This window comes from Macaca fascicularis, chromosome 5 (assembly GCF_037993035.2).
Source record: "Macaca fascicularis isolate 582-1 chromosome 5, T2T-MFA8v1.1".
Taxonomy (NCBI): Eukaryota; Metazoa; Chordata; class Mammalia; order Primates; family Cercopithecidae; genus Macaca; species Macaca fascicularis.
This window is the reverse complement of record NC_088379.1, coordinates 117,892,404-117,907,995: the sequence shown is the minus strand read 5'-3', so window position 1 is coordinate 117,907,995 and position 15,592 is coordinate 117,892,404. Positions and strand designations below refer to the sequence as shown.

General features: G+C 38.8%; 1 protein-coding gene across 20 annotated transcripts in view; it reads right to left on the bottom strand.

The window, feature by feature from the left end:
* Nucleotides 1–15,592, bottom strand: part of ALPK1 (alpha kinase 1) — a 137,918-nt gene that overhangs the window by 58,005 nt on the left and 64,321 nt on the right. For 9 of the 20 annotated variants that reach the window (XR_012435030.1, XR_012435029.1, XM_065545337.1 and 6 more), the window contains 2 exons: nucleotides 6,274–6,494; nucleotides 1,652–1,806 (listed from right to left, as the gene is read on the bottom strand). Coding sequence is in view for 15 of the 20 variants with exons in the window: in XM_065545337.1 (XP_065401409.1) it covers nucleotides 1,652–1,806; nucleotides 6,274–6,394 (276 nt within the window). In the remaining 5 variants the exon portion in view is untranslated. The remainder of the gene's footprint in view (nucleotides 1–1,651; nucleotides 1,807–6,273; nucleotides 6,495–15,592) is intronic. The other 11 variants (XR_012435027.1, XR_012435028.1, XM_045392772.2 and 8 more) reach the window with 3 other exon arrangements.

The following is a 15,592-nucleotide window of genomic DNA, read 5'->3' as shown; positions in this document are numbered from 1 at the left end:
TGGTCTGTTCCCCTGGGCAAATTAATCTCTCTGCACCTTAATTTCCTTGTTTGTAAAAGAGGGATGATAATAGTAATACAGGAGATCCCCAACTTACAATGGTTCAACTTGTGATTTTGTTACTTTACGATGGTGTGAAAGCAATATACATTTAGTAGAACACAACCATTCTGTTTTTCACTTACAGCACAGTATTCACTAAATTACACAAAATATTCAATACCTTATTATAAAATAGGCTTTATATTAGACGATTTTTCCCAACTGTGCAGTAATGTAAGTGTTCTGAGCTTGCTTAAGGTAGGCTAAGCTAAGCTATGATGTTTAGTAGGTTAGGCTTAATAAATGCATGTTTAATGTATAATATGTTTGACTTATTATATTTCCAACTTATGATGGATTTATTGGGGGCAACTCCATCATAAGTCAAAGAGCATCTGAATCACTCTCAGGCTATCGAGAATCAAATGAGACGATGCATATGCAAACACTTTGTAAACTCTATAATGATAGTTAAGTTATAGTTATTATTTTATTCTACTTTTCCACTAATACTGACCACATTTATTTAAAACCCTTGGCTCACTATTGTGTTCTCCTTAAGTATTGACTTTCCTTTGCTTGCAATTCCCAGTCTGCTTAACCTGTTTTGTTTGTTTTTTCGGAGGATGAGAGAGGTGGGGTTTTACTGTTTCTATTAAGTATCTAAAGATGCTCTTGTGTGTCTAGTGTGTCTACAAATCAGGGGATCTTTCTTAGATTTTTGCTTGAATGGGCAAAGACAATGTCTATATATTTATTTTGGGATGACTCAAAAATACAATCTTATGTAAACCGATAAAGTAAAAATTTTAGGATATTGTCATGCTTCTAATGCCTGATCTCCAGACAAATATATTTTTTATTTGAGAAAATATAAGCTAGCAAACTTTCTTCCTTGACAATCATCTGAGAGAATGTGGGTAAAAAGCAATGCTATCAAAGAGGAAAATGGTTCTCCCTGTGTCATCCCCAGAACCACAGCCTGAATACCGAGCTGCAATCTGAGTTCCTGTGCTACTCCTCAGGCTCTCTCCTATCTGGCATAGAGGTACCAGTTCAATTAATTTCCAATAAATGAGTTCAAAAATAAGCATGTCAATGACTTTGACTTGATACTTCCTGAACAGCCTTAACCTTGAGGGTATAAGAAAGTCAACAGGACCCTAGGTGGGGCTCAGGGAAGGAATATGCCAGACTTCAATAGCTTAGACAGCAAGTCACACTGATGAAACAAGGGCGCATTTATTTTCTTAAGCTACCCAACTTTTAGAAAGTAGTATTTCAAAATTAAAATGCTGTGAGGAATGGCGAAATCAAATCTGCTTCTTTGGCCCACCAAGGATATGTAAATATTTCAAGATGACAGGGTTCATGTTAGACCCACTGACCACTCTTCACTTTTACTGGATTTGGCTTTTCAACACAAGATCTTATGGGCAAGCAATGCTTTTCAAACAGCTATTTCCCCCACATTAGTCAATCTGGCAGAGCTGACCATAAGGGTAGGGGGCTGTCTTGTGCTTCAAAGAAATTTAATCTATTAGACCACTTAGAGTCTAAATGCCTCACTTGGGGATATCAGAGGAACAGGTGGTGTGGCTCTTCCTACCAGTAACTGCTGCAACCTGGCGCCAATCACATCCTTCAGGTTTGTTTTGTCCTCTGGGCCCACGGCTTGTTTGTACTGCCACTTCTCAGGCACGAAGGGCCACTTCATTTCCTTTGCCTCCTGGATCAGGGTCCTTAACTCGCCGGGGAGTGAAGCTGAAAAGGTCAGAGTTCAGGTAAGGAAATTGCAGTCAAAGAAAAGGCTGTTGAGCTACCGATGTTATGATGAAGCACCTCAGTGGCAAAAAAAAAAAAAAAAAAAAGAGAGAGAGAAACCTTTTCCCTGCCTCTTGCTGGCTGGTCTAAGCTGTTGGTTCAGACTCAAAGAACAACAGTGGGGAGCTATCTGTCAGGGGTGGCCCTGGCCTACTTTGCCCTACAGGTAAATTGGGGTAGTCAGGCATTAAGAAAGGTTTTTAGCAGGAAGTAAAGCACTTTAGTGACTATCTCTGCATGAAGAGTCAGAGAAAGGAATGAAGGAAATATTATTTTCCCTGTAAAATGAGAAAGGGACTGAAATGGAATGGCATTTTGGGCTTGTGGCAGGTGGGTGATGCCGTGTTAATTTGTACCACCTCTTTTTGCTTCTCTAAGACTTCACTTTCTCATCCCTTCGATATGGATACATTTAAATACAGACAATAACTACGAAAAACACAAATGAGATTTGAAATGGTATAAATTAATTGTGAAATGGCCCTGTTTCACATTAGTAGATATATTAAATATCTTAATGGGCACCAAATCTACTTACAGCGGTCCATAATCTCTGATACAAACTTCGGAAACCCAAGCAGCTTTGGCAACTGGAAATTTTTCTTAAGTTTGGCACCCGAAACAGACTTGAATTGACTAGAGGTTATTTATAGTCCTGGTTAACGACTCAGTGAGATTGCTCAAAAGTTTTGCTGCAAAATTTTTTGTGTTTGACTGCACTCCACCTGCTACTGAAGTATGAATGTAATATATGGTACATGCACCAGAAGACCCTTCTAACACTAGAAAAATTCTGAATTCTGAAGTACACATGTGATGCCAGGGTTCTGAAAAAAGGATTATGTATATATGACTTGTATATATGACTGCCATATAAATAAAGGACCTGTATATATGACTGCCAGCTATAAATCTCTAGGTACTTATCTTGCAAGCCTCTCATGCTCAATATCCAAACTGAACTCATCACCTTTTTCTAAATCTATTTTCCCTTATAAATCTCTAATTTAATGACTGGTACCACCATTAATTAAGTTCCCAAATCCGAAACCCAGAAGTCGGTCTAGACTTTGTGTTCTCTCTTCTTCCCCAAACCTAATTAGTTGTCAAATGCTGTGGCTCCTAAAATCCATTTCCTCCTCTTCCTTGGCAGTAATTCTCGCCTGAATCTTGCTCCATCCAGTTCCTATTGCACATTGTTGATCCTCATTTTTCTAAACACAAGATGGACCAGTCCATTGCCCTGAATAAAAATCTTCAGTGGTTTGGCAAATCCTGTTCTGGCTGTTTGGACTGCCTTCCCTTGGTGCCTTGTGACCAAATTCAGGCCCATTGGCTTCAGCACTCAATGCAAACATTGCCACTTCTCCTCAATCCACCATGACCTCACAGTGGAATTGAGTGCCCGCTCTGAGCACTTCCAAACCCAAGGGAGCAGGCCCTTTCCAGCCGTCATCCCACTACTCTGTAACTGCTTCTGTCTCTCACTGGACTGCTATCTCCCTGAAGACAAGCATCATGTCTCATCATTTTTATAAGTCACAACATGATGGGTGAAAGACCAGTATGATTAAAAGACAAGGTTCATCTTCTAGCTGGCCCTTTGAAAATATTTTTATATCATCTGTAAAAAAAGGCATGGTTCATCTAATAGCTATGTGAAACATTTTAAATAGAGCAAAAGAGATATGACAGAAAGAACAACAGAAAAAAGGAGAGAGAAAATCTAACTTGGTCTGTGATCCCTTTTTATGAACCATTTAGCCACCAACTGGGCAAATGTAAGGAAGTTTTCTGGTGGGGAAGCACTGTTTGGCGTTGAGGGGATATCACATGGGCCATACCAGTGAATGATTCACACTGATTACCGAGGACGGCTTACAGGAATCACACTGAAATTATCAGCCCTTATCTCCATTGAGCAGTGCAGGACTACTGAGCATCTACTGTGTGATGCTCCCCCTTGAAAGCAGACCTACAGGATTAGGGACTTATGTGGCCACATTCTGACCCTCTTACAGCCACTGACATAATTTCAACTTCTGAAACTGTTTCCCATATAGTTGTAGAGAACATTTATTCAAGAGCATTTCTAAACAGTCACAGACAGGAGGACCCCTTAGTCCTGTTTACTTAGGACCGTCCTGTGTGGTCCTAGGGTCCTTATTAACAGTGCTCCTTTTCACTCTCAGAAGTGTCCCAGTTTAGCTAATAAATTATTTAAATTATTTGAACACTGAGTCAATATGAGCAGTCATATGACAACGGAATGTGATTTCTGGGTTCATAGAATTTTATCATACTTTGGACTGAATAGTGTTAATATTTTCAAATTTCTTCATGGTAATGGAAAAGTCTGTTCTTTACAACCAACTCATTTTTGCCTCTTCCACATCACCCTTTCCCCACACCTCACGTCAGAATGTCCTGTGGGGCACCCTGAAATAAAATATGCCTCTAAATTATGTTTTTAAAATGTATCTCTGGATTTCAGTTCCTTCTGCATCTCTGGGGAAGTTGCTGGGATGGTCACCCACGCTGACAAGGACGATTTCTGAGGGAAAATGATGGGGTCGAGAGGAGGAGGGAGAAGAAGAAAAACCTAGTGTTTGTGTTGCAGGGTCTGCTGGCTCGCCCCGCTGTCATAAGTGACCCTGTACTAATGCCTTTCTCTGGGAGCACATGCGGTGACGACATCGGTGGCGGTATGACCCGCCTGCTCGAGCCGCTCCGCAGCCACCTGCAGAGGGAAGGGATCCGGTGCAGACTGCACTCCATCCGCACGGTGGGCTCGGGTGGGAAGCGCAGCGCCGCCCTTGGGCTGGGCTGATGCTACAGCTGCCAGTGGCTCCGCTTAGGAGGCGTCCTTCCCGGTCGGTTTATTGGATTCAACCAGCGCCAGGCAGTTAGCCCCAGACCCAGCAGTGGCTTCCTCTGCCTCTCTGATCACTTACTTCCCCAAGCAGCTTACCTGAAGGGCCATGTCTAATTTAGTGATTTTACAGCCGTGATTTGCCTTATCTGGAACTAAACTGATTACTTCTCCTATTCTGTGGCACTCGGGAAGAAAAAGAAAAGAAAATGCTACTCAATTGGGAGCTCAGAGTCTTCACCAGAGAGAACACAAAGCTTAAAGGAATTTGGGCGGAGGAGACAAAGGATGTGGTGTAGTAAAAGGGAGAAAAAAACTTTAGTGGAAACAACAGCACACAACACACCGCCCCTGGGGAGAACTAGGGCCAGCCATAGAGCATATTATATAGGTGCCAAGTACCTGCCATTCCCTGACAAAGGCTGACATCTGTGAGAGTGATCTCAGGCTGACAGGCACAAGAAGCTACGAAGCAAAGTCACACACTGGTGTATCACAGAAACTGAGGCTGTGAAACGACTGGGTGTAGGGGATTTTTATCTTGAAAGGAGGACAAATGACAGGTTACAAATAATTAAGACTTCCATAGTCCCCTCGTAAAAATGTATGTGCCTAGGTACAAGAACTCAGGAGACAAGACTCTCCCAGAACCTTCTCCCATTACATAATGAGCAACAGCAAAAAACGAGGAGTGTGCATTTTATTTAGGAATCTTGTTTCTGTGAGGAATAGCAAAGTGCTAAAAATACTGAGAAAAATATTAACAGCATGTAAAAAGGACAGTACTTATGGAAGTGGAGGGAAATTTATTCAAATGCTAAAAAGAAATCTAAAAAAAAAATAATAATAAGAAGAAGGTTGCCCCTCAAAAATTGGTTAAAGAAGAAATAAGAATTGCTTTAACTTTCTAGACTTTGTGATGGAAACTTCCCAAACAATGACTTATCTAATACTCTGAATGGCACAAACACTAAAATGAGCAAAAAGCCAAATTCTTAAACCCTGATAATGATGCAATCAGTTTTATCGAGATGAGAGAATTTATTTTACAAATGGCATGAGAATATATCATGAGGGATGTATTGGTGATCAAAAAAGTGAGGTTGGACTGGTGAGATGACATATTTATGGAAACCCTAGAAGTCTATGGAAACTGATGAGGCAAAAAATCCTAGTTTGAAAAAAAGTATGTGCCACCATTCAGAAATTGCTTCAATTTTTTAATAATTGAAATTTACGTGCACCAGCCAACTTGGATCCTTTGTTCTTCTTGAACTAAACTGTTTCTTGTAGCCTCATGTTTACTGAAGCCTAAAATTAGAACTGACAGCAATTCACTGCAACAAAGTAGGCTTCCTCCCCTGCCCGTCCACCCGCAGCCCATGTCCCATTCATGCCCTAGAAATCCACTCATCTCTCGGTGGTCATCTGCCAAGAGAAGAAAAATAGGGCAGAGATGAGAACGTGTCGTTCAGGCAGGGGAGAGGAGAGTGAACCTGCTGGCTCACCCCTGGTGCCTCCCATCAGAACCTCACCTCTGCAGCGCTGGTCCTCGCTCTTGTCCTCTTCCGACACATCTGGCCCTTCCAACAAGAGCTGGTCCAGCACTTGCTTGCACTCTTGCAGTAGCGCGGCTACCGCTTTTTGATTATTCATGATGATTACGATGAATTGGGTGTCCCTGGGTCTAGGGTGATCAATTACCTAGGAGAAGACATTGATTCTCAATAAAGGAGCCTCTTGAAGGCCGAAGTACCTGGTGAACAAAAGAGAGGGAAAGATGATTAACTGAAGTATCATCAATTATCTGTAAGACTCAAGCAGGGAGGGATAATAGGGCAAATGCAGGAAAATACATGACAGCCCCCAAGGACTTCATTAGAGGAGTGTGTGAAATTACTTCAGGGCCTGGCTAGATGGGCAGCACCTCGAAAGCCTCAGAGTGCAGAAGCGAGAGGGGCCTGGTACAGACCCCAGTTATCTATCCACAGTGATGTCAGTGGAATCACATGGGCCAAATGAAATGAATATACTGCATGATTTATTTATCTTCTGCATACTTCACATCAGTGCCTCTGGAGCTCAGTGGCACCACACTCTCTGCTCTCTAAAAGTCCACAGGAAGCATCTGGCTAACAGTTTTAATATCAGGCACTAGTACACGGTAATAACCCACTGCTGATTTCCCCTGTGCGGTATTCTTCATAATATTTAGATGATATAATTTGGACCAAGATAGGCAATGACAAATGCCAAATTTAAAGCTCTTCACTGCCAAGAACATTACCAAGTAAAATAGAGGACTGATATCCCAGAAAACCCAATTTCCTAAATCTATCAAATGGATGGATCTGTCATATGGATCTACTTATATTGTCATTTAACCTATATACAGTTGAGAGATTTCTTATGTAAATATTAGTGTGATTAATGAGCTACTGCTGTCAAGGTAATTTCAAGAATGAAGTAACTTACTAACAGACAAAAACAATGCCTGAAAAATACATAGAAACACATTATTCAATTAACAAATGTTTTTGTCTATCTTTCTTTTGTTAAAGTATTATATTGTAAACAAAAGACAGGAAGTTATTCTCTCTTAGACATTGCCAGAATAGATATTGGAGCTGCTGTCAGGTTTAGACACTTCTGGAGGGCGTGTAGAATTTTATTACCAAAAGTAAGAGAGTCTGAAAGGGAAGAAAGTAACAGACATATGGATGGCTCTAGTTATTCTGTCTCTGAGCTTATGCATGCGATGAAGTAATCACCGAAAATATTAAAGCAGTGAATTATTGTGTTGGTGTTGGGATTAAATGTGCTCTACTAGTCAATGGTTTCTTAACTAACTTTAAGAAGTTGGCTTTGAATTTGAAATAGCAAGAAAGCCTTTTTCTCTCTCTGATTTTCTATTCTATGACTTAACAGGAGCAGAAAATGAAAGCTGAGCTAACTGTGTAATCTAAATTTTGTGTTTTTCATACTAACTTGGCAGGTATACTTCGTTATCTTGATATACTTTGTGTTTAAAGACACACACACACACACACACACACACACACACTACACACATACGTTACAGAGCTAGAACTGCCGAAACAAAACTTGAGGTTATTACAGGCTTGTTTCTTTTAAAATCCTAATGTATTTGTCGATGAAGAGCACAAGCAGAGTGCTCAAATACAAAATTTGTATTACTTGAAAGGGCATTCACTTAAGTGAGATACTGAAGAATTAGTCACTAAGAGCAAGTCTAAGCATTGGTGTCTCTGTGTCACTTTTTGGTAATTCTTGGAATGTTTCAAACTTTTTCATTATTATTATATCTGTTATGGTGATCTGTGATCAGTGATCTTTGATGTTACTATTGTAATTATTTTGGGGCTCCACAAACTGTCTGGGAGCCAGCAAAGTTAATCCGTGAATGTTGTGTGTCTTCTGACTGCTCCAGTGACCACTCATTGCTCCATCTCTTTCCCTCTCCTCAGGCCTCCCTATTCCCTGAGACACAGAAATATTTAAATTAGATCACTTAATAACCCTATGGCAGCCTCTATGTGTTCAAGTGAAAGGAAGAGTCACCCATCTCACACTTAAAATCAAAAGCTAGAAATGTTAAACTGAGAGAGAAAGGCACATTGAAAGTCAAGATAGGCCAAAAGATAGGCCTCTTGTGACAAATAGCCAAGTTGTGAATGCAAAAAAAAAAAAAAAAAAATTCATGAAGAAAAGGAAAAGTGCTGCTCCAGAGAACACATTAATAGGAATTCAGGAGAAACTGAGTCCAACCCTCATAGATAGCTTTGGGGTGTTCAAGACTTCAGTGATGGAAGTAGCTGCAGATGTGGTGGAAATAGCAAGAGAACTAGAATTAGCAAAGCCTAAGATATGACTAAATTGCTGCAATCTCATGATAAAACTTGAATGAATGGGACGTTGCTTCTTATATATGGGCAAAGAAGGTGGTTTCTTAAGATGAAATCTACTCCTGGAAAAGATGCTGTGAACATTGTTGAAATGGCAACAAGGCATGTAGAATACTACATAAACTTAGTTGGTAAAGCAGCAGCAGGATTTGAGAGGATCGACTGCAATTTTGAAAGGAGTTCTACCATGGGTGAATGCTATCAGACAGCATCACATGCTACAGAAAAATCTTTAGGAAAAGGATGACTCAATCCATGTAGCAAACTTCATTGTTGTCTTAATTTAAGAAATTGCCACAGTCACTCCAGCCTTCAGCAACCGTCACACTGATCAGTCAGCAGCCATCAGCATCGAGGCAAAACCCTCTACCAGCAGAATGATTAGGACTTGCTGAAGGCTCAGATAATCATTAGCATTTTTTAGCAATAAAGTATTTCTTAATTAAGTTGGGTACTTTTTTAGACATAATATGACTGTACACTTACTAGACTATAGTACAGTATAAACATAACTTTCATTAATATTATGCACTGGGAAACAAAAACATTCATGTAACTCATTTTTTTTTTTTTAATTTAAAGATTTTTTTAAGAAATGGGTCTCACTATGTTGTCCAAGTCAGACTCAAACTCCTAGGCTCAAGTGATACTCCCACCTCAGCCTCCCAAGTAGGATTACAGGTACACACCACTGTACCTGGCTTTGTGTGACTCACTTTATTGTGATACTTGCTTCTGTGTAGAGGGTTGGAACTAAATTCACAATATCTTCGAGGTGTACTTGTACAAGTTTAATCTCTTTTCTGTTTAGGATACTTCAAAAAAGTATTTCTGCATGGATTGGGTGCTGAACTAAAAGGTTTCCAATGTCTCTTTTAACTCAAATGTCTATAAGTCACAATGTTTTATGCCACAAGCTAGCTATTGGCCTGCCTACTTAGGAAAAGAACTAAGCAGTAAAGGCTGCTCAGAATTTTATCCTCATACTGCTATTGCAAAGAGTACAGGAGCATATGTTCATTCCTTCTGAGTACTGCAGTGAGCTAATAAAAGAGCTAATTAGTGGACTACAGTGAACAAGAGGCCCTGAAGCAATGATATCCCATTCCCATCATTCCTTAAGAGAGGGAGATATTGGCTAAAATGGGAGGGTAGCATTGAGATTAAAATATACATTTGGTGGTTTAGAAGGCTAAGAACAAATTTTGCTTGGAGTGAGCTGCAGGTAAGTCAGAGACTCATTTTTCTTCAAGTCCAAAATTAAAGCAAGAAGGGCGTTCTCTTTCCCAGCATTCTTTTGTAGAACTTCATCTAGAACGAGAGGTGTAACAAAGAAATAGGACGAGCTAACTGCATTATAATATAATTTTAGTAGCACATCATGCTTTTGTCTAAAGGCTTATGTTTTCTTCGTGCTGTACCATTCCCTTAAGGTAGAAAGTAGTCTTTTGTTGAACTCATAGAAGCAGAGAGTAGGGTGGTGGTTACCAGAGACTGTGGGATGGGGAAATTAGGGAGATGCTGGTCAAAGGATACAGAATTTCAGTTAGACAGGAGGAAAAAGTTCAAGAGATCTATGGGATGTCATGGTGATGATAGTTAAAAACAATATATTATATAAGAGAGTAGATTTTAAGTGTTCTCACCACAAATAATGGTATATGAGATAATGTTAATTAGTTTGATTTAACCATTCTACAATGTATGGCCATAAATGTATATAAGTTAATCTGTCAATTAAAATAAAATTAAAAAAGAAAGTAGGCCAGGCGCGGTGGCTCATGCCTGTAATCACAGCACTTTGGGAGGCCGAGGCGGGCAGATCACAAGGTCAGGAGCTAGATACCATCCTGGCTACGGTGCAACCCAGTCTCTACTAAAAATACAAAAAATTAGCCAGCTGTGGTGGCTTGCACCTGTAGTCCCAGCTACTTGGGAGGCTGAGGCAGGAGAATGGCGTGAACCTGGGAGATGCAGCTTGCAGTGAGCCAAGATCATGCCACTGCACTCCAGTCTGGGTGACAGAGCAAAACTCTGTCTCAAAAAAAAAAAAAAAAAAAAAAGAAAGTCGTCTTCTTTACATTGACAAATTAAAGTAAATTTTAATTCCTCTGTTTCTGTAAATGACTTAAGTGGAAACAGCATATAGTAATGAAAAGAGGACCTAGAAATAGGAAACTAATGCTTACAAGAGTGTTCAACAGATATTTATTGATTAATTCCACTTTATACTCTGTCATTAACTATTAGTAAGACTTCTGGATCCACTTTTGAGATTGACTTTTCTCATCTGTATTTTTGAGGGAGTTGGTTGGAACAATTGCTAAGCTGCTTCTAGCTAATAAATTACATACTCAGCAGCAGTCTAAATAGACTATGTTGTTTATTGCCAAAGAATATTTGATATTTGTTTATTAAGAAATTCTCTAGCTCTTTTGAGAACCCTTACATATCGTTTTTATGTATGTATATTTTTGTGTGGTTAGAAATATTGGCTTGAATTTTAGAAGTTGATTACTAAATTACTTATTTGATTTGGTTTCTTCACTTGCAACACCAATTCCTGATGTACAAGATCATAAATCTCTTCCTTTTGTCTAAGTGATGTGAAAGAGAGATAGGGCATGCAGTTGTATGAAGGCAAACAACAGGACTTGACCTAGTCACTTAAGTAAAGCTAGGGCAGATCAAGGGAGGCTTCTTTGAGAATGTGATGCCTGAATTAAGCTTTGAAAGAGTGATAGGGCTTAATGAAGTTAAAATGATGGGGAATGTAGAAGGAACTAGAGAGGGAATGAAAGATGGACAGGTTGGCTAAACTAGAGATAAAAGGAGAAAGTTGATATGAGGTGAGACTGGAGAGGTAAATAGGGGCTGTGCGGGCCTATGTGTGCCTGGTAAAAAATTGTACCTTTACCCTAAGAGTGCTAGGAAACTCTTAGGGTAGCAGGAGGACCCTGGCCAGATTTGCGTTTGGAAAAAATCCCTGTTTTAGCTGTAGTGTGTAATTTGGGGTGGGGGTTTGCAGGGAGGTAACTGCAGGCAGATCAGTTAGGTATTATTGCAAAAATTCATGTGAAAAGTATCAGGACTTTAGACCAGAGCGATAGTATTACAGATGTAGAAAACTGGACAAAATTGAGAGCTGTTTGGGGAATAAATGCAATATTGGCATTGGATAGATATGAATGTTATTAAGAATGAGTACCAGTTTCTCCTTCATCATAGCCCAAAACTGAATGGACAGTGTTACCATGTTTTGAGACAAGGAGCGTAGAAGAGATCTTCTAGGAAAAGACATAAATACATCTATTCTGTATTTCTACCTATAAAGATAAGTTAGATAAATCATATCATCCACATAAAAAAATCATATTTTAGCCAAGACAACATTTCTAAAAAAGAAGAGATTTCCAAGGTAATTCATGTTTAGTACTTGCAATTCCCCAGAAATGTACTGAAGATATTCTTTACACTTTTTGAAAGTCGCAGCATTTTCCCTTTTCTCTGTAGAATTCAGAGGAGACAATAGGAAGAAAATACTGTAACATGAGAAACGCTTTGGAATCCAACCATCTGTCCAGACTTGTATGGTTCATTGTTAGGCATAACAGAGGCTGGAGCCTAGGAACTTTCCTTCAGGCAACAGTTCTGCTGGAAATTTTGGTCAACTTCATTTATAAAGGAATCATTTTCAATCTCAACACATACCAGTTTTTCCTCCCCTGAACTGTGGCATTCTGTGAGCTGTATATTGTTTTTACATTTAAATAATGGGAGTTTCCCAATATGTTTGGTAATCAATGAATTACTTTTTCTCTTTTAATATCCCTCCCCTGTACTTTTTTTTCTTAAAAATCAAATAGAAAGGGTCCAGGAAACGCAATCAGACATACAAACATACTTTTGGAATAAATACCCAACAAAGTTAGAATGATACACCTTAAGGCACATGTGCACACTCACAGCTAAGTGGTCATGTGTTTATACATTCTGTGTGTGATATTGATATATAAATTCTTCAGTTCTATTGGTAACTTAGAATTTAGTTGAGTGGCTGAGTTATGGGATAATTGACAAATGAGCTATTATAAAAAGTAACCAAACCAGTGGATTATTCAAAGCCCCATCTCTTTTAGCATCTGTGTTTGAATCTTTTTCACTGGACAATTAGTACCCCATTAGGGAATATGTCGAGGAAAATGACTTAAAAGATATTCCATTGTCTACTGGTTGCCACTGCTATTATAACCCACTAGCCAACTAGTCAGAATCCCCAAGCTAGAAGATGTGGAGAAGAGTAAAGAAATATTAGCGATGATTTTTACTGTCAAGGAATTTACAATATAATTAGAAGGATAAGATGCAAATATATTAAAAAGTAAACTAGATAAATATACAGGGTATATAATACACAATTGTACTCTGCAAGCTCAATTTAAATTAACTGTGTTGGAATTTAATTAATCCTTGGTTACATTCATAAGCAAGCCCACAGAGCTTATTTAATTCATATGTACATGAAAAATTATTCTAAAACAACTTTTGTTTTCTTTTCTTTATGAGATCGAGTCTCGCTCTGTCACCCAGGCTGGAGTGGAGTGGTGTGATCTGGGCTCCCTGCAACCCTCTGCCTCCTGGGTTCAAGCGATTCTTGTGCCTCAGCCTCTGAGTAGCTGGGATTAGAGGCATGTACCACCACACCCAGCTAATCTAAAACGACTTTTTAATTTACACTCATTTCTCATATTGCTTCTATGAGAAAAGGTATTCTGGTCTCTAATGTACAACAAGAATACATTTCTCTAATCAGGGACCAAGCAATGACAATCCAGCCATTCTCACCATTTTACTCTTCTCTGAGCACCGACAGACATAAACTCTCACCATATTGCCTCTTGCACTGATTGGCAGTAGAAGTGGGGAAACAAATGGAGAAAGAGACAGCTGACTGGAGAGTTAGGCAAGTGTGGGAATCAGAGAGATATTATTGGGTAATAGGCATTTGTCAGCATTTTAAAACTGCATTAAAAGCGAAAAGAAGGCAACTTCTAAGTCACCAAAAACATAAAAAAGTAGACTTCTATTTCTAGCAGTGAGCAAGACTATCTAACACTCCCACTGAAAACAATTTAAAATGCTGCAAAAACATTTTAAATCTCGAAAATATATCAATAAAATGGCAAGAGAGGAAGCAGTACTAAGAAAACAAAAAACGAGTAAAAGCTGGAACCTAAAAAGTTAACTGCAATAGAGAAGCTAGCCATTGCCTTGATTGTATTTGCCAAACTGTGAACTTAAAACTGGTTTTCTCTGTCTTGTAAGGTAAGAGGGGAGAAAATGAAACCAAAGGCCTTAACTGAGGTAGGAATTTAAGTGAAGACTGCACACCCCCTGCATAAAACTGAGATTCTAAAAGGTTGCGCCTTCAGTGTAAGAGTGAACTAAAAAATAAATCCTCATCCTCTCCCCTCACCTCCCAGGAAAATTGTCTGCGGCAAAACATGCTGCTTCATGGAGGGGAATAAAAATATTTCCCTTGAGAATTTGAAGCCACAAAGTCCATAAAACCTCTAGCTAATGATTAATTTAAAATAAATTATTTAAAATGATTAGGTTAGTAGTGTTCCCAGTCAACTGGTGTGACTAAATATAATCCTTTCTTAAAAAAATTAACCTCAATCCAAGCTTCAAAGAATTCCCACCTATAAAATACTAAGACACATGAGCTCCTGATCAAATCTCACAAAATACATAAGGCAAAAAGAAATCATGAATGAAAGCAGAAACAACAGATACTAAAATCAGACCCACAAAGACTTTACATAATGGAGTTAACAGATATAGACTATAAAATGTATGTTTAATATGTTTAAGGAACTGAATTAATGTATTGAAAATATTAATAAACAGCACAAGCTATGGAGAAGGCATAAGCAGATTGACTAAGAATAATAATTTCTAGAAATAAAAATATAATAATAAAAATTTCAAATTCAATGAATGCATAGATTCAATAAAAATATTTGCTCTAGGTTGGGATCAGTGGCTCATGCCTGTAATCCCAGTACTTTGGGAGGTAGAGGTGGGTGGATCACTTGAGGTCAGGAGTTCAAGAGCAGCCTGGCCAACATGGCAAGACCCTGTCTCTACTACAAATACAAAAATTAACCAGGCGTGGTGGTGCATGTGGTGGTGCAATGAATTATAGGTGGCCAACTACTTGGGAGGCTGAGACAGGAGAATCACTTGAACCTAGGAGCTGGAGGTTGGAGTGAGCCAAGATCATGCCATTGCACTCCAGCCTGGGCAACAGAGTGAGACTCTGTCTCCAAGAGAAAAAAAATAATTAGCTCTAGCTGAAGATATAATTTTTGAACTGGAAAATAAATCAGAATATGTCACTTAGAATTCAACAGAAAAAAGACAGAAAAATAGAATATATGAAGAGAGGCTAAAAAACAGGAAATAATTGGTAGAAAAGGTTTAACATAAGTCTAATCAGAGTCTTAGATGGGAAGAAGAGGGAGCAGCAGTAGAACCAATTGGAGAGATAATTATGATTGCAAATTTTTCAAACAGGAGACCATTCTCCACAGGAGAATGGTTCTGGGACCCTCGTCAGGTACCACTTTCAAAGAATGTTCAAGTCTCTTATATAAAATGGTGTAGTAGTTACACATTCTCCCCTATATTTTAAATCACCTCTAGATTACGTAAAACACCTAATGTAAGTAGTTGTTATGCTGTATTTTAAATTTGTATTATTTTTTGATTTTTAAAATTTTTTTAACATTAAAAAACCTTTTATTATAATTATGTGTAAGACAGAAACTAGTAAAAAATACAGATGAAAAGGAAAACTGAAATTCTCCTTGATCCCAACACTAGAAATAACCAGTTAATATTCTGATGTACAGTCTATTGT